The 21,343-nt window shown below is 54.6% G+C and overlaps 5 protein-coding genes and 1 non-coding gene across 6 annotated transcripts, besides 4 other annotated features; 4 read left to right on the top strand and 2 right to left on the bottom strand.

Annotated features, from left to right (window-relative positions):
- Positions 1-703: part of a sequence feature (possible transcribed region) that runs on past the window's edge.
- Positions 6-2,131: a sequence feature (possible transcribed region).
- Positions 1,622-3,336: a sequence feature (possible transcribed region).
- Positions 3,337-4,214: 878 nt separating this feature from the next.
- CYME_CMT239C (similar to palmitoyl-protein thioesterase precursor) lies at positions 4,215-5,813 on the top strand (the record flags this gene model as incomplete). The annotated part of the gene is made up of 1 exon (XM_005539198.1): positions 4,215-5,813. The coding sequence occupies one exon, from the start codon at positions 4,215-4,217 to the stop codon at positions 5,811-5,813; it is 1,599 nt and encodes a 532-aa protein (XP_005539255.1).
- A 730-nt stretch (positions 5,814-6,543) lies between these two features.
- On the bottom strand, positions 6,544-7,506 carry CYME_CMT240C (indole-3-glycerol phosphate synthase; the record flags this gene model as incomplete). The annotated part of the gene is made up of 1 exon (XM_005539199.1): positions 6,544-7,506. The coding sequence occupies one exon, from the start codon at positions 7,504-7,506 to the stop codon at positions 6,544-6,546; it is 963 nt and encodes a 320-aa protein (XP_005539256.1).
- Positions 7,507-9,565: 2,059 nt separating this feature from the next.
- CYME_CMT641C (hypothetical protein) lies at positions 9,566-10,609 on the top strand (the record flags this gene model as incomplete). Its single annotated transcript, XM_005539200.1, has 1 exon — positions 9,566-10,609. One exon carries the CDS (start codon positions 9,566-9,568, stop codon positions 10,607-10,609), a length of 1,044 nt encoding a protein of 347 aa, XP_005539257.1.
- A 735-nt stretch (positions 10,610-11,344) lies between these two features.
- On the top strand, positions 11,345-14,362 carry CYME_CMT241C (calcium-transporting ATPase, endoplasimc reticulum type; the record flags this gene model as incomplete). Its single annotated transcript, XM_005539201.1, has 1 exon — positions 11,345-14,362. The coding sequence occupies one exon, from the start codon at positions 11,345-11,347 to the stop codon at positions 14,360-14,362; it is 3,018 nt and encodes a 1,005-aa protein (XP_005539258.1).
- A 464-nt stretch (positions 14,363-14,826) lies between these two features.
- Positions 14,827-17,853: a sequence feature (possible transcribed region).
- CYME_CMT243T lies at positions 17,021-18,904 on the bottom strand. The gene has a single exon (XR_002461702.1). It is a non-coding gene; the product is annotated as a hypothetical transcript (transcript).
- A 126-nt stretch (positions 18,905-19,030) lies between these two features.
- Positions 19,031-19,975, top strand: CYME_CMT244C (vesicle-inducing protein in plastids 1VIPP1; the record flags this gene model as incomplete). The annotated part of the gene is made up of 1 exon (XM_005539202.1): positions 19,031-19,975. The coding sequence occupies one exon, from the start codon at positions 19,031-19,033 to the stop codon at positions 19,973-19,975; it is 945 nt and encodes a 314-aa protein (XP_005539259.1).
- Between the last annotated feature and the right edge of the window lie 1,368 nt (positions 19,976-21,343).

Genomic DNA, 21,343 nt, shown 5'->3' on the forward strand with positions numbered 1-21,343 from the left:
TTTGAGGACCTTTTACGCGACTGCCTCCTTTTCCTACCTCTGATATCCGGCTTTGAAGACGGCGATCGTTGCGCTCACTGCTGCTCTTTTTTCAGCAGTCTGAGGATGCTCATGGATGCGTCCAAGTAAGGAGTTAGCCGCTCCTAGCTTTCTTATAACGCATTTCAGGCGCAGACCGCAGCTGGGATATTTGCTTCGCATGCTATTTTCACCTTCATCGTAGACAATTTCGGTTCGCCTTTCGCACCGGTGACACTTGGCTGTGGTCGGGTCTTCTCGTGCGTCCGCTAAACCGCATTCATGCGCTGCTCTGCGGCTTACGAATGCTTGCTTCATCGCTCGTTATATGCCTGTAACAGGTGGAGAAGCGCAAATCCGTGCGGTCTCCAGCCCGACATGAGATTTCAGTGTGGCGTGTGCTCCAAGCGCTGCAGTTCGCGGGGCTGACGTGTGCCTTTCCGATTCGACCCTGCTTAGATCAGGCCAAAGCCTCGTTGCGATGAATTCAGTATGAGGCACAGCCTACGGAGCGTTGAATGGGATGTACCGGACAAGCTGTTCGCGCGTTCGGCGCGACTAGAGGCTCCGGTGCATGGGTTCTTCTCCGAACGAGGAAAATTTCCTGTCCAGTGTCGATACCATGGGTCCAGGATGAAATCCGTTTTGAGCGAATCCCCTGGAAATAAAGCGCTGCCTGCGGCTGTGATTGTCTCATTCTGAAAGATCGTGGAGGCTCCCCAAGAACGCTTCACAATCGCGTTCAATCTTTTGCGTGCATCGTTCCGTACGACAGTGCCGCTCGTGTCTATGCGGCACGGCTCCTTGTGCGCAGGCGTCCATTTTATTGAACTGCGACAAGCATGTATGGAAACTCTGTTTCAGAGCTTCCCCAGAAGCCCAAGTTCAAACCTTTCTGTAGTCTCGAGTAGCCGTTGAGTCGAGTGCGGACCCAGTATCGTTCTCAAACATGATAAAATCGTACGGCAAGGTAACCACCGCGAGTGTGATGAAGGGATCGATGCGCTGCTGTGCCTGCAGAATTGAGCAGAACCGACGAAGCGATCGCAAGACAAACGTGGGGATGTCAGACCTCTTCCTTACCAAATCTTTGCGAGCTCGCGGCACGTGACGGCACCGTCGGCTTATACCCTGTGTATATGAAGACCAAGGCAACGTTGCAAGTCGATCGTATTCAGAGCATGCTGTAGCCGCCTCACATCTATTCGGATGTGCGCACTGCGCAGACAATGCTAAATTTTTAGAGAACAATCCATGACACAATCAGTTCGCGAGTAACCGTCTCTCAAACCCTGTTACGCAAAAGTCCCTCATCTATCAAGAGTCATCGCTTACTGCATGGAGACGTTCCCTGCTGGGGGCTGCACACTGATCGGGCGACCGGTGCACCGCGGCACAGCTCGCCATCCGTCGTCGGCGTCCGTTCTGGCTGCAGTCCACGAATATCCCGTAACTAAGGAACAGGGTGTTGAACTCATCTGCGTCCAGAAAGGCATTCAAAAGTTCCTGCGGTGCAAGCAGAATCGTCCTACACGCGTCGCTGTTTCCACACTGCGCGCTTATTCTGGGGATGTCTTTTCGAAATGGGTTTCAAGGTTACCACATGTTTCTTCTTTCCAGGGGGCCGGTAGATGTCTCTGCGTTGCGAGTTTGTCCCTGTTCGACGCACAGCTAGTTGCGCCACAGCACGATCATTTAGGATGGTTTCCCGCTCGTCCCCCGGGTTTAACTCCTGGGGCGTGACGACTACCATAGATTCCAAGTCACCTTTCGCTTCGGCCCGCTCAGCTAGCGGCCCGTGCACACAATTTAAACGTGGAGGCTCTGGCGTAGGCACAAAATTAGTTGCTATCTCAGCGCCACGGTGTCGAGCTTGCTGAACGTTAGAAGTGTCCGCGGAAGCCTGCTGCTGCTGTTGCTGCTGCCGTCGCCGCACAAAGCCGATTCGGTCATAGAGTTTGCCCGTGATCTGTTCAAGTCTCTCCTGATTCTTGACCGCCAGACGCTCCCGCGCAGCTTTCCGGTATGCTCGCTTTACTTTTGACCGAATCGACTTGGCCATCCTGAGCGAACAAGCCGTTCCCGCAAACGCACTTTGCAACGATGACGGTGTGGCGCGGCGGGCGCGCCTCCGTAGGGACGGAGGCCTCGCGTCAAGCGCCGACAACAGCCACCGTTGTATATTGCTTTCCTTCGGCATTGTATCGATACTTCTAACCTGAGAATCGCTGTATGCACAATGGTTATAGCAGGCATGTCGGAATGAAATAGAATGGGTCCACTTATTGTTCTCAGGCGTGTACGTGGCAGTTTGCAACCCTGCCACGGTTACCATTGTCATCAATCCTAGCTTTTGTAGAATGTTTCATGGACTGCTTCCACTTCCTTTCTCTTATATCTGGCTTTGAAAATGATTGCTTCTCCTTTCCATCCAGCCCTGTTGTCAGCAGTCGAAATCTATTGATGTCGGTGTTCAAGTCCCGACTACGCGGCTTTCAGCTGTCGTTCGCACATTTCATGTACAGACGGTTGTTGCGCTCGACGTTTCGTTCGCCATGTTTACCTTCTTTGGTCGCAGACATGGTGCGCCCTTCGCAGCGGTGACACTTGAATGTGGTCAGGTGTGTTCCCTTATGCCAACCAAACCGCCCAGCACCGGAGGCTGCACAGTGGCGCGTGCACGCTTGGCTCACCGTTCAGTAAACGCTCTTGACGTGTACAAAAGAATAAGTTCGAAAGCTCCCTCCAATTCTAGGTCCGGTTCCGTAGCTTGAGATCACATGCTTCATCTGAGCGATGTCCTCGGCAACTGTTTCGTCCTCTTCACGCGAGAACGTATGCTGTTCCATTCGATAAAGGATTAGGGGAATAAGATGTTGTTCATGATGAACCGAGCCCCGGACGGCAAATTCGAGCTGGAGAACAAGTCAAGCAATGTCGAGCCTGCTACGCTCCTTCACTTCAAGGCGATGACGCATGCTCGACCGGATGCGATCGCCTCCATGACTCAATCCGAGTCCAAGAACGTTTTTGCTACGCAGCCATACGAGACGGGAGCTCCTCGGTGCATCTCCCGAGAGCGGGGTTTCGTGCAGATCTCGAACGCTGTTATGTCGAGGACTCTACCAACAGCACGCTTTGTCTTCCGAACGGAGTGAATCGGTTATTGGGCATGACATATTCAGTGAACTCACAGCAGCAACACGTGAACATGTCGGCAGGAGACAACCGTAGGGCCCTAGCCGCATCAATCAAGCGGTCCGAATGGCTGCGCCTTCGAGTTGCCGTGAAAAGTAAATGTCGAATGCCAGACCAACGATGATTGAGGCATGCTATGCATAAGAAAGAAAGAAGCGTAGATCCTTGTAAGCATCAACTGAATAATAATATCGATTATTTTACGAACTCTTGTTCAAGTGCATTGCGAATCAAGTATACTCCGGTGTCGTAACGAACATCAGCAGCTCAGAGTCGAAAGAGCCACTCCGCAAAAACGACCGAGGGCTCTAGGACCGCATATGAATCCGTAAGCCCTTATGACAACATTTCGAATGTCGAGGCTGTATATCGAGAAAAGCTCAGGGACAAACTGGAAAGCAGGAGCATCGCGAGTCGTGCAATGCTCGATTTATAATTGACATGGGTGCAACATCTGAGGAAGCAACTAATGCTGCTTTTGAAACGCTCAGCGTCTCACACGCTTCACAAGAAACTTCCTCGGAAATCATGATCATTTCGCACGCTCCACGGCCTGACTATCCATGCTGCAACGTCGAACGCAGGGCGGCGGGTATCCCGCGGACCCATTGCGCTGACAATACGAAGACCCGCGAACTGCGTCGCAATGTCCATTTCGTCGCTTCGGTCCTTAGCAAGTGCTCGAGCACGCAGACAAGCAGTCGCCCGCTCGTTTCCTCTGCACTTGGTTACGGTGGGAGCGATTTATTGCGTACAAAAAATTCAGCTTCATTTCTTCGCTGAACGAGGCAGAGAACGTTTGGAAGCACTGAAACGGCTGGAGGAGTGCACATCGCCGTGCTTTTCGCGGAGTTAGACCACTCGCACGTTGCACGCAATTCGAACTGAAGAAACTCCATGCGCTGCTAACAAGTCTTGCACGCGTCTGATAAATCAGCTAGTCCACCCTATCTTGCCTAGGTATAGGGATACCGCTCGCATTTCTGGTACATTCGATCATGCTTCTGGCGGAAAGCCTCGGCGGCGTCGCTTTTGTCACCGTTCACACGGTGCTGTGCGTCGCTGTACTGTACTTACCGTGGAACCGCGGCGACCGAGAAAGCTTCCGTGTCACTTGTCTAGGGGCTTTGAGCACTTGCGCTGTTATCGCTCTGAGCCTGGTGAATCTTCAGTTGTTCTTCACTGGCTTGACCTGGCGGGAGCTGTCGCGGACGTATCACTGGCTGAGGCCGTGGCACAGCTGGCAAGTCTATCTACTGGACTCTGGCGGTTTTTTGGTGCTCCTTTTTCTGCACGAGTACAGAAAAAGACAGCAGACTCCAGTTAAGAGTTCGTCATCGAGCACGTGTGCATCGACGTCGCAGTCCGCTTGCCCGAATGCGGAGAACGGCATCTATCGAAACGAGAGGCGAAATACCTGGTGCATGTTCCGAAGCCTGCTGATCGCACCGATAACAGAGGAGCTCCTCTTCCGTTGTGTATTCGATGCAGCAATGAGATCAGCTCAAGTCCCTGAACTTGCCAGCATGATTTTCAACGGAGTCATGTTTGCCGTAGCGCACGCGCATCACTATTTCCGGCACCAGAGCAGGTCACTTCTCGGAAAGCAGCTTCTTGTAACGTTTTGCTTTGGTTGCGTCCAAGTCGTTTGCCTGAGACGGACGGATTACTCCCTGTGGGCCTGCATCGCAACGCACGCTTTGGCGAACGCGCTCGATCTGCAGAAAGTTTTCAGTGATAGGGGAGCGTCACATTTTCTCTACGGCGACGTAGGCCATCAGTTAGGAGCCCTGCTGCAAGCTGCAGCACCGCTCGTATTCATCTTGCGCTATGCGCTTGACATGGCCATGCAAGCGAGTCCGTTCCGGTCCTCGATCCTCCAGGTGCATGCGGACCCGGGGCTGCTCGAGGAACGGCGTGAAATCATGCGTCCAACGACGCCGTTTTCGCTCTTCTTGATAGAATATCATCAGCGTGATCCGATCTTCGGGCGCTTCATGGCTCTCTGCTCCATGCTGCCTCAACTTTTATTCGCCGCAGAGGTCACAGCTGTCTACTGTTGGCGAAGTCCGCGCGCATTGCTCCTAGCTGTTGGCCAGATTGTGAACGAGACGCTGAGCTACGCACTCAAGCGATCGTGTCGGATACCTCGCCCGCCAATCGCTCGACTGGAAGCAGATGCGTTCGGTTGGCCCTCTTCACACGCTCAGTTCATGTCCTACTTGTACGTTTTCTACGTACTCTATGTGTCTAGGCCACAGCGCAAGGCATCATCGAGCCACAACGGTGAAATGATGCACCAGACGCTTCCGAAGCGGAGGAAGACGACCGATTCAATTTCGGAAACCGTGGCAGTGATGTTTTTGCTAGGTCTGTCATCCGTTCTGGTGGCTGCCTCAAGAGTATACCTGGCATATCATTATCCCAGTCAGGTTTGGTATGGAATCATCATGGGCACTATTTTCGCGATAACCTGGTTCCTTGCGAGTGAAAACGTTTTCTTATCCTACGTTCGATCATTGCGGATTCTCGTATGGCTCGGGTTCGGCGAAGATGACTCTGACCTGTTTCGCAGTATACTCAGAGATGTGCATTAGAACGGCCCCCGGAACTTTCACGGAGCTTGGATTACACGGCAGCGTCGCAGTATACCCGTCATTCGACTTTGTATGCACCTCGCTAAAGCTCTAGTGGATACACTTTTAGCCGAGCAGCAACTACCATAAACTCGGAGACTAGTGCTCGTTCAACGGCGCGATGGGCGCAACACGTGGCAGTTTTCAAGGATATCCGGGCACGCGACTGACTCACCGGCTATGGAAGAATAAAGCTCATCGACAGTGGTTCTTATGGAATGTGTACGACGTCTCAACGCTGCGAGCTTGCAATGGATCTCGATATCGGCTCGCTCAAAGTTCCTATGGTATGCGCACGGCGCTGCAGCGGAGCGTGGCTGCGTTGATCCCCTGATGCAGTCTTTCGCCTATCGCTTCGTTGATCTCCAAGGCATGCAACTCAAAAGCGCGCTGCATCTACATGCATGTTTCATGCAAGTCTGACGAGGCGCACGCGGGTCCCACGAATGGGAGGATGAGAGTCGAGCACACGGACGCCACAGCAGATCGTGCATTTGCACCGATTGTCTGCTGTTTGGCTCGAGACTTGCACGGGTGCTCACAGCGAAGTCTCTGTCACGCTGATAACATATGCTGAATTGTCGCAAGCCGGGAATCATCATGAATGGATTCGCTTGGATCAGAGCTTTGTGGGCAATTTTCCGCAAATCGAGAGCAGAGTTTCACAGGCAGCCTTCGCAGTCGAATACATTTACAGGGCTCTGTCATCTCGCATGGTGCTTGCTAGGACAGCGTCCGCACCTCGTTCACGCAGACCTCTCAGCAATGAGGCATTGGGGGCGTGCTCACGTGGCAGCTCCACGATGACTCGAAGCCCTAGTCTCCTAGCTTCCGGTGCGAACCGCTCGAGCAACGCCTCTGAGTCGCTAAGCATAGGCACAAGACTGTCGAGGTCTCTCTTCGCGAGAAGCAGAATGCTAATGCGGCCGTCATCGCTGTGCTGCCTCTTTGCTGTCAAAAGCGCATCCAACTCGGCGGCATCGTGCACTTCGATGATGGGCGCCATCCCCAGCGCAACGCTTGCCTTGGCAAAATACAGCGTATCCTTCAACCCAAGCACCTTCATGATAAGCACACAAGCATCAGCTTGATAAAAGCGCGCGTCGTACAGTTGCCATGGATACACGAAAATGTCCTTGCAGATAACCGGACACCTGACGACCTCATGAACCCTCCGAATATCCTCGTAGCTGCCGTAGAAGCGGCGCGACTCGGCATTCACCACGACTGCTCTGGCATCGTTCTTCTCTTCAGCCACATTTGCCAGAATAGGTGCAGACTCTGTGTCTTCCGGTGAGCAGCGCTGGTACTGGAAAAAGAGCACGCTCTCCGGCCCTGCGGAGTCCCAGAAAACCGAGTTGAGGTCGCGCACCGGAGCGACATCACTTTTCTCTAAGCGGCTTTTCATAAGGAACAGAGGCATGCGCTGCCGACGCACTTCAATTTCACGCTCTTTGGCCCAAACGAGCTCCTCGAGCAGGTTCCTCGGTTTATCCTCGGGGTTCTCAACGCCCCAGACGACGTTCTCTGCGAACACCTGACGGCCATTCCGGATGGAGCGTCGCCGAATCTGGTCAACTGCCTCGTTTGACCCTTCGCTACGCTCGCTGTGGTTGCATCTTAGGCTTACGATCCAACTCAGTCTCAAAGGCATGTTCTCGATTATAGCTTATCGAGGAAGAGACGGAAGCAAGAAGGCACGCCTGTCACGTTGTGCCGCTGTGGGTGCCTCGCAAAGCACCATTTATTCCTGGACATATTAGGCCAAGACAGTCCGATGCTGTCACCTGGCAAGTGTGCGTTTGGCTTCGCAGCGCCGGAGGCTCGGCACTGCAATGCAGTGCTTGCCACGGGCACGACAATCCAGAAAATCGTCTGATTCCGGAGCGCATGTGGGTGCATGAAGGAGCATAGTTGATGCCCCGGAGGAAGGATGAGGCGTGCCTAGGTAACCGGTTGAATACCTTTCGCATAGGATACGGTGTTGCTGCAGAGTTCGCTCGATCATGTCTTTAGAACACACTCTAGAGCCCTGATGATGCATGCGGGTTGTATCGCTTTTTTCGTCGGATCCTATCCCGGATGCAGCCTGATGGTACACACGTGACGGGCTTCGAGCCGCGAGGGTGCATACCTGATGCATCAAGTGTGGGAATTCGCGGCATGAACAAGCATATCCGAAGCTGTTCATCATGCATGTCGCGTCAGCTGGGAACACGGTATAGATGCCTGCACGAGAAGCGGGCGCGTTTTCGGGCAATATTCGAACGTGTTCTCGGGGCGGAGCCTGCACTTCCATGAGGAATGCTGTGGCAGCCACGCAGTGAATGATTCACGAAACGATTCGCCGTCATATGCCTAGTCCCCAGCGGGTATACTGCGTTTAATTAACGTGGGGCGCTTGTCGCTTTCTGTGTCCTAAAAGCACAAAAAGCCTTGCTGATCAGGGTTATACTCGGTGCAGAGAATTCTGGAGTGCCTGTATCAGCACGCTGTTTTCGATTTATTTCGGGTTTCTCGCATACAGTCAACAAAGGAATGCATCCTGTACATTACAGAGAAGACACGGAAAGACTGGTGCTGTCAATGCTAGGATGCGTTCCATGGCCCTACGACTACAAGTTCGCCGTTCTGCGCTCAGCGCGTGCATGAACCACACTCGTCGTTGCCCCTGAGCTGAACGTCCTGCACCCAAACCAGATCCCAGAGAACGCCCACTAAACGACCGTCTCTCTGTCGATTCACGCCACGACATGCAGTCTCGAACAGGCCGCTATCACAGATGCCAAAGAATGCGACGTTTCCGTTCCGCAGATGCGAACGGCCACGAACACACGCAGACGGACAACCGAAAACGGCATGCTTATGAGCGGAACTGTCGCACGTCCAGCTGCACACACTTGATTCCGCACGGAGACGCGTGTGAGCGCTTCCCATGGGCGACAAGCGCTCATCATCTCGGTCGCAGAGACCTCATTCCCGAGAATACCTGCATCACAATATGGGTACGCCAAGCAGGGCGTACCGCTGTTCGTAACGAAGGGACGCACGGGAAGACCGGCAGCACCAGCCCGAGTGGCAGTGCGGCCGTGTGGAGGCCTGCACTCGCGAAACGCACAGCATCGTGCACTACGTCATCCCGTGTCTGAGCTGTCTCGTCGCGCGTTCATCTCCATACACTGGGTTGTCCTGATCGCGGACGACGCTGCTTTCCATCACTCAAACCCGGTCAAGGAGCGCGCACCTGAGGCAGGCGTTGAGCGGCTCCCTCCACTGGCTCGTGCTTCTGGGTTCATTCAAGTCGAGGCGTCTGCGCTGTTGTCAAGTGCCGTTTTCGCAGGCACGCGTCCGTGCACGAGCCGCTCGCAACCGTGAAACGCGTCTTGCACAATTCGTCTCTTGGTCTGTGTCAGCGATGAACTGGAGTGTTGCCCCTGTGCTCGTGGGCATGCGGCAGCGCGCCGGCGTGCTTCGGTCCTTGAGCGTGCCCGCGACGAACAGGATGACGAAAAGGTAACTAGATATACATATGTACGTGGGGCAGGGGATGTTTAGTGGCACTGTTTGCACACCGCACCGAGTCCAGGAGAGAAACCGGATGGAAAGCATCGGAAACACTGTTTGGCACACAGCGACGTGAGGGAGATTCAGAAGGATACCACCAGGCAAAGAAGAGGGAGATTCTCCGGGAAAGAGCGCAACAATGGGCATGAATGAAAAGCTGTCGGGGCGGAAAGATCAAACGTACGCCGTCCTTGAGGCGTCTCCGCCGAAACACATCAATGGGGAGAATGCTCCAGGACGTGAAATGCAGGATGCTATTAGGGATCGCACAGCGTCTTACTCGACACGTCGTGTCCAGCACCTCGCGCCTCGGTGCATACCGCCGAAGCATTGTTTTACGAGTTCTGGAAGAAGGTCTGGCAGCTGTCCACATTCCTCTGGATTATTTCGATCCAACTATCGTGCAGCAAGAGAACGGATGCTCGCGACAGACGATTCTCGATGGCCCAGTCATATGGTTCGAGATTCGCACAAACGCCTCGAATCGTACCTCGACATGCGCCAGCACAACGTCTTCGCTCGAAAAATGTTCTGCAGTGCATGTGCCAAATGGTATCAAATGCCTAACTGCAGACCGAAAAGCCTATGTTGGTGAACCTCGAGAGCTTCATGGAGCGCACCGTGTGGGCGTTGTATCCTCATCTTCGTGGGCCCGCAAAGAAGAGCTGATGGAGGGGATTCTCTGCTCCAGCTTGTACATGAGTGCCACTAGGTGTCACGGGGGCGATCCCTGGCATGGGCACGTGGTGTCGCGCTGGGGCCGCCACCCGTATCGCAGTGCGGAGGCAAGAGGCGTGTATTCGGGCACACGTTCAATGCGTCAGAAGAAGGAGATGATTGAGAGGTCGCGTCGCTTGCCCGTAGCCTATGGCGCTGCTCGTTCCGGGCAGCGTAAAACCTGCACTCGTACAGCCTTCGCGCCGAATGTGCAACGACTGCAGGAATCGATGCTGCACAACTCCCATAGATGCATCCCCGACGACATACGCGCCTCACGAGCACGAGTGCACCCTGCAACAGGCCCAGAAGCAGTATGTGGAATGGAGTCGCATGCACGAGATGGCCTACGACCAGCTCAGCAAACATCAGATGCCGAGGCAATCGCCAGTGAGACGCTCGGTATGGTAGGATTCCACAGGCCGCAGTACGCCCGAGCGAACAGTATCTGCGCGGAGACTTCAGCCCATCGATGACCTGCAGGTACCGTCTTGCACTTGCAGAGCGTCCGGCTTCCTTGCGTCGAGCGAGTTCTCGATGTCTACGCTCAGCACGCATCAGTCTGGGCGCTTCGCGAAAACGCTGCAGACCTGCGACGGAAGATAGAAACCCCATTGCCCAGGAGAGCGGGCATTGGATTCAAGCTTGAAGCGAGCCACAGGTATGGTATGGTACCGCGATCCAGCAAGATTACAGCGCTCAATATCTGCACCGAAAAACCTTTCCCAGGGCACCTGCTAGACGATATTTGGGTTTTGTTCCACGATATCACCCATCCTGGTCAAGTACCGCTCCAACTGAACATAAACGGTACCTGATTCCACGCTTACGAACTTTGCACACACATCCCGTGAATTCTGGTTGAACGCAAGCGTCCAGCACGATGCCATACCACAAAACACAGAGCCGTGGAAGCCGATGCACCAGAGGTCGCCTCGTCACGCTCGACGAGCGCCTCTGTTGGCGCTACGCCAGCGTTCCCAGTCGGCAGTCTAAAATCGACGCTGGCGACGTGCAGGCGGGCGAGTGTACCCAGGAGCGGCGTGTGTCCAGCACCGGCGCCTGCGCGTTGCCAGCGTCGATTTTAGACTGCCGCCCCGGTCAACGAAGCGCTTGTCGTGGCCCGCGACGCATACCGAATCCAGGCGGTGCTCGGTAGCTTGTCGAGACGTTCAGCAACGTCTCTCTGGACCAAAAGTCGTGTGTGTTCCATGGAAGACGCGTTCTGCAGGACTGCTGAAGAGGTTCTCGAAGCATTTCAAGTACGCAAGGACTATGGCCTCACTGAGGAACAGGTGGCGCTGTACGCCCAGCGGTACGGTAGGAACGTAACAGCTCGTGAGGAGAGCGCACCGCTGTGGCAGCTTGTCGTGAAACAGTTTCAGGATCAGTTAGTTTTAATACTTTTGGGTGCTGCTGGAATTTCTTTTATTCTAGCTTTATTTGAGGACGATGAGGATCGGGTAACAGCGTTTTTTGAGCCTCTGGTTATCGTCTTGATTCTCGCTGCGAACGCTACTGTCGGTGTGATTCAGGAGACCAACGCAGAGAAGGCGATAGAAGCCTTACGGGAGTATGAACCGGACGACGCTACCGTCTTGCGCTGCGGAGAACTTCGGCGGGTGCGGTCAGAAGAGCTTGTTCCCGGTGATATTATCGAGGTTTCTGTGGGTATGCGCGTTCCAGCGGACTGTCGCATCATCGAACTTGCCTCCACGGTACTCTACGCGGACCAATCCGTCCTCACCGGGGAGAGCATCAGCGTGAGCAAGTCTCCAGAGGCTATAACGGACACGCAGTGCATGATTCAGGACAAGACCTGCCTGCTATTCGCAGGTTGTACGATTGTGCGCGGCAAGGCCCGGTGCGTTGTTACTCAAGTCGGTGAACGAACGGAAATCGGGAAAGTGCGCCGCAATATCGCAGAAACAAAAGCGGTGATGACGCCTCTCAAGCGCCGCTTGGATGAGTTCGGCTCACTCCTCAGCAAAATCATTCTGTTGATCTGCGTTCTGGTGTGGCTGATCAATATTCGAAACTTTTGGAACCCCGAGCACGGGGGGTTCCTTCGAGGTGCAGTCTATTATTTCAAGATAGCTGTTGCTTTGGCTGTAGCAGCGATACCAGAAGGTCTGCCTGCTGTTGTAACGACATGCTTGGCACTCGGTACAAAACGAATGGCCCGCAAGAATGCGATCGTGCGCTCGCTGCCGAGCGTGGAAACGCTGGGATGCACCAGTGTTATCTGCTCGGACAAGACAGGAACCATCACGACGAATCGCATGTGTGTGACGCGTGTCTTGCTGGTGAGCGATGTGCTCCCCGCCGGCGATGGAAAGCTTCTGGACCTCGAAGTGACGGGCCACGGAGACTTCTCACCGTTTGGAAATGTTGTCTACAACGGTTCAGTCTTGGAGAGTCCCCTGAAGAGCCTGCCCCCGTTGGCGGAGCTGAGCATCGCGGCAACCTTCTGTAACGATGCTTCAATCACCTTCAACATGAAAGGAAGACAGTACGACAAAATCGGGGAAGGGACTGAGGCAGCCCTGATCACGCTGGTGGAGAAGCTTCGCACGCCCGATGAACACTACAATGCGGAAATATCTCACATGCCTCTCGTGCAACGTGCAACGGCAACCAGAGCCTACTGGAACCGGCTCTTCGAGCGCGTTGCAACACTAGAATTCACCCGCGATCGCAAATCAATGAGTGTCTTTTGTCGTCGTTTATCTGACGAGTCGCTCCATATGTTCGTGAAGGGCGCTCCCGAACGCATTCTGGAGAACAGCGATTATGTATGCATTGGCAACGGTATGCGTATTCCGATCACGCCGGTGCTTCGTCGTCAGCTTCTGGATGCGGTCGCGAGTCTCAGCAGCGGTGTCCATGCGCTGCGAACGCTCGCGATTGCAACTAGAGATCATCCACCAGCATTGGAAACCGTAGATATGCGCGACACCCAAAGCTTTGCGCGATACGAATCCAACCTGACGTTCATTGGGCTGGTCGGGATGATTGACCCACCGCGGGAGGAGGTGCGTGCTGCCATCGAGACCTGTGCGCTTGCCGGAATCCGCGTGATTGTTATCACCGGAGACAACAAAGCAACCGCTGAGGCTATCTGTCGACAGGTGGGTATATTTGATGACTACGAAGATCTCTCAGGGAAAAGTTACACTGGTCGAGAGTTTGAATTGCTTCCCGAGGATGCACGTCGCCAGGTCGTCCGAAGAGCGCGTCTTTTTGCGCGCGTCGAGCCGCTCTGCAAACAACGCATCGTGACGCTTCTGCAAGAGCGAGGTGAAGTAGTCGCCGTCACCGGCGACGGTGTGAACGACGCTCCGGCCCTGAAAGCTGCAGATATCGGCATCTCCATGGGTACCGGGACTGCCGTTGCAAAGGGTGCCGCGGACATGGTACTCGGCGATGATAACTTCGCCACGATCGTTGCTGCGGTAGAAGAGGGTCGCGCGATCTACGAAAACATGCGACAGTTCATTCGATATCTCATCTCGTCGAACATCGGGGAGGTTTGGTGCGTTTTCCTTACCGCTGTGCTGCATACACCCGAAGCGCTGGCACCGGTGCAGTTACTCTGGGTCAATCTGGTGACTGACGGTTTACCAGCTACCGCGCTTTCCTTTAATCGACCGGCCAAGAACATCATGCAGCAACCACCGCGACCCAGCAATGAGCACATCGTGAATGGGTGGCTTCTCTTCCGCTATCTCGTCATCGGTACTTACGTAGGTGTTGCGACAATCGCTGGGCTCATCTGGTGGTACATGTTCTATGCAGGCGGACCTCAACTCTCCTGGTCTGAACTGCGCCTGCATCGACAGTGCCAGTCTGGAAACGACTTGGGTACAGGTCTCGCTATCAGCTGCGACATTTTCCGAAGCAGGCACCCGAGCACTGTCTCCTTATCCATACTCGTGACCATCGAGATGCTGAATGCACTGAATTCTCTCGCTGAAAACGAGAGTATTACCATCGTCGGACCATGGACGAACCCGTTCCTCGTACTCGCGATATGCCTGAGTTTGGCGCTTCACGCGATCATTCTTTATGTGCCGTTCTTCAATCGTGTATTTGCAACAGCCCCGCTCGATTTTCAAGAATGGGTAGCAGTCCTATGGCTCAGTCTGCCGGTGGTATGGCTCGATGAAGGGCTCAAATATTTCAGTCGACTGCAGAAACGTCGTCAAACAATCAAGAAGATGCGGTAAAAGGCTCTGGAAGAGAATGCAATCCGGGAACACCAGCCGCTACAGCAGCGACAACACTCTGCCTCGGAACCTAGACAAGCCCTGGAGCAGAGAATTCTTGAGTACCTGTATCAGCACGCTGTTTTCGATTTATTTCGGGTTTCTCGCATACAGTCAACAAAGGAATGCATCCTGTACATTACAGAGAAGACACGGAAAGACTGGTGCTGTCAATGCTAGGATGCGTTCCATGGCCCTACGACTACAAGTTCGCCGTTCTGCGCTCAGCGCGTGCATGAACCACACTCGTCGTTGCCCCTGAGCTGAACGTCCTGCACCCAAACCAGATCCCAGAGAACGCCCACTAAACGACCGTCTCTCTGTCGATTCACGCCACGACATGCAGTCTCGAACAGGCCGCTATCACAGATGCCAAAGAATGCGACGTTTCCGTTCCGCAGATGCGAACGGCCACGAACACACGCAGACGGACAACCGAAAACGGCATGCTTATGAGCGGAACTGTCGCACGTCCAGCTGCACACACTTGATTCCGCACGGAGACGCGTGTGAGCGCTTCCCATGGGCGACAAGCGCTCATCATCTCGGTCGCAGAGACCTCATTCCCGAGAATACCTGCATCACAATATGGGTACGCCAAGCAGGGCGTACCGCTGTTCGTAACGAAGGGACGCACGGGAAGACCGGCAGCACCAGCCCGAGTGGCAGTGCGGCCGTGTGGAGGCCTGCACTCGCGAAACGCACAGCATCGTGCACTACGTCATCCCGTGTCTGAGCTGTCTCGTCGCGCGTTCATCTCCATACACTGGGTTGTCCTGATCGCGGACGACGCTGCTTTCCATCACTCAAACCCGGTCAAGGAGCGCGCACCTGAGGCAGGCGTTGAGCGGCTCCCTCCACTGGCTCGTGCTTCTGGGTTCATTCAAGTCGAGGCGTCTGCGCTGTTGTCAAGTGCCGTTTTCGCAGGCACGCGTCCGTGCACGAGCCGCTCGCAACCGTGAAACGCGTCTTGCACAATTCGTCTCTTGGTCTGTGTCAGCGATGAACTGGAGTGTTGCCCCTGTGCTCGTGGGCATGCGGCAGCGCGCCGGCGTGCTTCGGTCCTTGAGCGTGCCCGCGACGAACAGGATGACGAAAAGGTAACTAGATATACATATGTACGTGGGGCAGGGGATGTTTAGTGGCACTGTTTGCACACCGCACCGAGTCCAGGAGAGAAACCGGATGGAAAGCATCGGAAACACTGTTTGGCACACAGCGACGTGAGGGAGATTCAGAAGGATACCACCAGGCAAAGAAGAGGGAGATTCTCCGGGAAAGAGCGCAACAATGGGCATGAATGAAAAGCTGTCGGGGCGGAAAGATCAAACGTACGCCGTCCTTGAGGCGTCTCCGCCGAAACACATCAATGGGGAGAATGCTCCAGGACGTGAAATGCAGGATGCTATTAGGGATCGCACAGCGTCTTACTCGACACGTCGTGTCCAGCACCTCGCGCCTCGGTGCATACCGCCGAAGCATTGTTTTACGAGTTCTGGAAGAAGGTCTGGCAGCTGTCCACATTCCTCTGGATTATTTCGATCCAACTATCGTGCAGCAAGAGAACGGATGCTCGCGACAGACGATTCTCGATGGCCCAGTCATATGGTTCGAGATTCGCACAAACGCCTCGAATCGTACCTCGACATGCGCCAGCACAACGTCTTCGCTCGAAAAATGTTCTGCAGTGCATGTGCCAAATGGTATCAAATGCCTAACTGCAGACCGAAAAGCCTATGTTGGTGAACCTCGAGAGCTTCATGGAGCGCACCGTGTGGGCGTTGTATCCTCATCTTCGTGGGCCCGCAAAGAAGAGCTGATGGAGGGGATTCTCTGCTCCAGCTTGTACATGAGTGCCACTAAGTGTCACGGGGGCGATCCCTGGCATGGGCACGTGATGTCGCGCTGGGGCCGCCACCCGTATCGCAGTGCGGAGGCAAGAGGCGTGTATTCGGGCACACGTTCAATGCGTCGGAAGAAGGAGATGATTGAGAGGTCGCGTCGCTTGCCCGTAGCCTATGGCGCTGCTCGTTCCGGGCAGCGTAAAACCTGCACTCGTACAGCCTTCGCGCCGAATGTGCAACGACTGCAGGAATCGATGCTGCACAACTCCCATAGATGCATCCCCGACGACATACGCGCCTCACGAGCACGAGTGCACCCTGCAACAGGCCCAGAAGCAGTATGTGGAATGGAGTCGCATGCACGAGATGGCCTACGACCAGCTCAGCAAACATCAGATGCCGAGGCAATCGCCAGTGAGACGCTCGGTATGGTAGGATTCCACAGGCCGCAGTACGCCCGAGCGAACAGGATCTGCGCGGAGACCTCAGCCCATCGATGACCTGCGGGTACCGTCTTGCACTTGCAGAGCGTCCGGCTTCCTTGCGACGAGCGAGTTCTCGATGTCTACGCTCAGCACGCATCAGTCTGGGCGCTTCGCGAAAACGCTGCAGACCTGCGACGGAAGATAGAAACCCCATTGCCCAGGAGAGCGGGCATTGGATTCAAGCTTGAAGCGAGCCACAGGTATGGTATGGTACCGCGATCCAGCAAGACTACAGCGCTCAATATCTGCACCGAAAAACCTTTCCCGGGGCACCTGCTAGACGATATTTGGGTTTTGTTATTTGATTTTACGCAGCGTATCTGCTCGCCTACCGTCTGGGAAAATGTACTAGTCGAAAACAGTCAGGCCGACGGGTTCGTCGCATGATGCTTGCTCGTGTAGGCAACGCTATTCGCAAAGCGTTCGCTTCATTTCAAACACTATTTCCGCTGGGCGGGTGGCGTGGCGCGTCACGTTCCATGGTGCATGCTCTATCCAGTCCGCAGAAAGCGCTCCCAGACAGCCTGCTGAGCTTCGGTGTGGCCTGCGACATGAAAGGTCGACTTTGCTGCGCACTGGCTACACGAACAGCGCCCGACTCTTGCGCTTCGATCGATCATTTCGATGTTTCCGCGTACAGCACTGGCCGTAGCCTAAACACGACATGTTTGCCCGCCTGATGATATGGATCGCAGGCAATGCATCGCGATTATCGCCACTATGGAGCTAACGCATCGCGTCATTCAGCGTAGCATCTCGTCATCGCTTAGTTCAAGCTCAAGAGTAGCAAATATTGTTTGTGCTTAATCATCCGCGAAGTGTTAGCGTCATCGAAACGACTGAAGCTGGCCATACACACACATACGGGAGCATCTGATCACATACATCCACCTTCAGTCAATAAACATGACTCGAGCTCTGGAGCGCGATTGCCTCACAAGCGAATGACTTGATCTCCCGTGGGGGGGGGGGTGCGCCATAATGCTCCGGTCTGCCGGGGAGCCGCTGCGCTAGCATTCTGCATCATACGTCGCATCGGTTACATTCGCGGTAAGATATCGACATGCATCACCCGAGGAAGGAGCAAATTCCGTACGGAGGTAAAGCAGCAGCTATGCTGCAATGCACAACTCTGGCAACTACCCCGGGATACGTGGCGAACGCAATGAAATCTCCAACCAGTATCTCCGATTCGGCGCTTTTCGGCTGTCTGTGTCATAAAATGCTTCAGACGCCGAGTCTGAGTGGCGCTTCGCATAAGACTGATTCGCCTTCCGGCACCTTACCGGGTAGCATGCATGCTTAATGTTTGATGCAGTGTGACGGAGGCAGTCGTACGATGAGAAACGATCACACGCGTTGCCCGGTATTCGCTCTGTGTTGCCTGGACAACCGAATGAGTAGAGACCCATCTGGTGGAATCGGCAAACTTTCCAACGCTGCACAAGCCGCACCCATCCAACAACAACCTCGGACGCGAGCAGGACGCAGCACTCCGTGCCTGCTACGCACAGGTTTCGCTTTCGGTGCAACGCAGATGCCAAATCATCGATTCCAGTGCGCGTGGATAGAAAGCAATAGCTATGGCCAGTTATCTTTGGTACCTAGGCTGCGCTGAACAGCGACAGTCAAGGAGCAAGCGCTACCGCCCGGTAGAGAGCAGCGCCACACCTCGCGAAGCCGTCGAGTGTGCAGTGGCAGTCCTCCCAGCACGGTTGCACTGCTTCTAGAACAGAGTGCGCAACCCAGAGCAGTTCATAGGCGTGTCTCAATACCTGAAAACAAGTATCCAAGGCGAACGTTTACCGTGCAGCCTCCTCAAATGTGGTGCAACCGATAGCTCCAGGAGTGTGTCAAGCCCTAGCGCATGAACCTGACGGATGCCTTCCGAGAGACTTTATTCTATCAGATTCAGCACACAATGGCGTAAAGTACGTCTCCGATTCTTTCCAGGAGGCTCTGCACGCGAACGTACCTTGAAGCCCTGCTCCGGTCCGTGGAGCTCTCATACCAGAACGCAAAAGTAATTTCGTCTGCCGCTGCTTAACGACGCAACTATTGCCCTTTCCTGTAGCTCTGTACAAATGTAGGTGCCTACCTACCCGCCGTACTCGACTACCTTGCGTCCCTCAGTGCCGTAGCTGCTTGCCTGGTGTACACCTCAGCGCTCGAACGCATTCGCCGTACAGCGCAGCGTCGACTAAACGCGACACCACATTTGTCTCTCCTCGCGCTGCTCGACGGCCAGTCGTTTGCACTGGTCAGGGAAACCTGCGGCTGTCTCCGGAAACTTCTCGACCATGTTTGTAAATACTGCGCTGACACGCGTGCAACTTGTGAGTCGCAGTGGTCAGTCTCCGTCCAAGACTCTAGTGCGGGGGGAACTGTACGCGTCACCTGCCGGGGCCTTTGTGCCCCGAGCACAACGCTTAGTGTCAGGCGTGACTGCAGCCAGGCCGAGTCGGACGCTTGCGCGTCAGACGCTTTCCATGAACCTCTTTTCCCGCTTCTTTCGCGTGATACGTGCGAATCTGAACGCGCTTGTCTCGAGAATGGAAGATCCAGAAAAAGTCTTGACACAGTCACTGGAGGACGTGCAGAAGGACCTGTTGCGGTTGCGGCAAGCCTACGCCGAGGTCTCTGCCAGTAAGAAACGACTGGAACGACAGCGGGAAGCGGCACTGAAAACTGCTGCAGAGTGGCAGCAACGTGCACGTCTGGCACTCGAGAAAGGTAACGAGGATCTTGCTCGCGAGGCTCTCCTCCGGAAGAAGCAACAAGAGGACATGGCCAAAGCGTTGGAAAATCAGCTGCGTATGCAGGCTGAAAATACTGCAAAGCTTTACAGCTCGATGCAGCAATTAGAAGCGAAAATATCGGAAGCACAAGCGAAGAAGGACGAGTATATTACGCGTGCTCGGACGGCCAAGACTGCAATCAAGGTGAATGAGATGTTGACGTCAGTGGACACGTCCAGTGCGTTGTCCGCGTTTGAGCGCATGCAGGAGAAGGTCGAAACCTTGGAAAGCCAGGCTGAAGTGAGCCGACAGATGATCGGTTCCGGGGATGCGAGTCTGGAGAGCCAGTTTCGGGCGCTGGAGGCCGGCACCGACGTCGATGAGGAGCTCAACCGGATGAGGCGGGAACTACGAGGCGATTCCTCATATCGTGCTCTTCAAGCCTCCCGTGATCCTGAAATTGATGAGGAGATCCAGAGAATGAAACGGGAACAGCAGCAACGTTGAAGTATGAAACCGCAGCACGCGATTCTCCAGTCATATCCGCAGCCACTTTTTTGTGGCTCAGCCTCCTCAGTCGCTGCCACGGGCCTATCTGCAAACTAGTTTGTATGTGATACGAACGCATCAACCTGGGTAAAGATTCCAATATCAATCAGCTCTTATCGTTGATGCGTCACTGGACAGGGGCGTCATGCGTTCGCGTGCGCTCGCGCATACGTTGTCCTTCAAGCCTAGACGGCCGTTGCAAAGGAAGACGCATGGTCTGGTATGCTCACAGCCGCCTTCTATGTGGGTAGCGGCTGCCCAGCGAGGAGAAATCACGGCCAGCAGTTGCGAGCAGAAAGGCCTGCCCAGGCGAACGGGGAAAACCTGAGCAGATGCTCTTTTTTTCATCGAATCAAGGTTCACGATGGGGTTTAGTGACGGAGACGATCACCAGCGAACTCTCGATCTGAGCCCGTTCGCACATCAGCTTGCGCCCTTTGACGATATGGTTTGCGTTGTCTGCACAAGATAGAGTTGTAGGGAGCTTCTGGTCTGCAGGGCGTTAGCGATCAGAAATCGTCTCCAGTTTCCCCGACGCAATATGATCTTGGCGTACCAGTCATTTATCTATGATCAACGAAGATGAGACATGGCGCTCCATTCGATCGAGACTGGACCCACCAAGAAAGTGCTTGGGGCTCACACCAATCGTTTATAAGGAAGAGCTGAGGACGGAGAGTGCCTCAGTGAATGAGGCCTGCACAGACCACGGGACAGAGCTGCATGAAGACGCAACTGGGCACTGCCAAGACCCAATCTATTGGCACCAATATGCTGCAGAACTACCGCGCCTCGACCCGGTACCGGTATGGAACGACCCAATCTTCTGGCCTGAATCTGTCCGGACCCTCTTAAGGTCATGCAACCGCAAAACACCTGGCTTTGACGGTATCCCTGCGGAGTGGATGCAACTGGCGACCCCAGAAGACGAGACAACAGGGACACCATCGATACCAAATGAATCTGACAGAATCCTGGGCAAACGCCTTCTGGAGCTCATCCAACGCATGTTTGAAGAAGCGTACATCCCGGATGTACCGAGGACTGTCGAGGTCGTACTGATCCTCAGAAAGGACTCTTACACACAAAGACATGAACATCTACCGGACTATTCGCCTCATCCCGTCTATCATGAAGCTACTTTTGCGCCATCCTCACGAACCGGATCCAGAGGCGCCTCGAGGAACGCAAGTTCTTCGCCCCAGGGAGGGCTGGATTCCGGAGCCGCGAGGAGTGCATGAGCCATGTCCTGACCCTCACTGAAGTGGCGCAACGTCGCTTCATTAGCGACCAACAACCAACTTACGTATGCTTCATCGACTTTCA

This window comes from Cyanidioschyzon merolae, chromosome 20 (genome assembly GCF_000091205.1).
Source record: "Cyanidioschyzon merolae strain 10D DNA, chromosome 20, complete genome".
NCBI classification, from domain to species: domain Eukaryota; phylum Rhodophyta; class Bangiophyceae; order Cyanidiales; family Cyanidiaceae; genus Cyanidioschyzon; species Cyanidioschyzon merolae.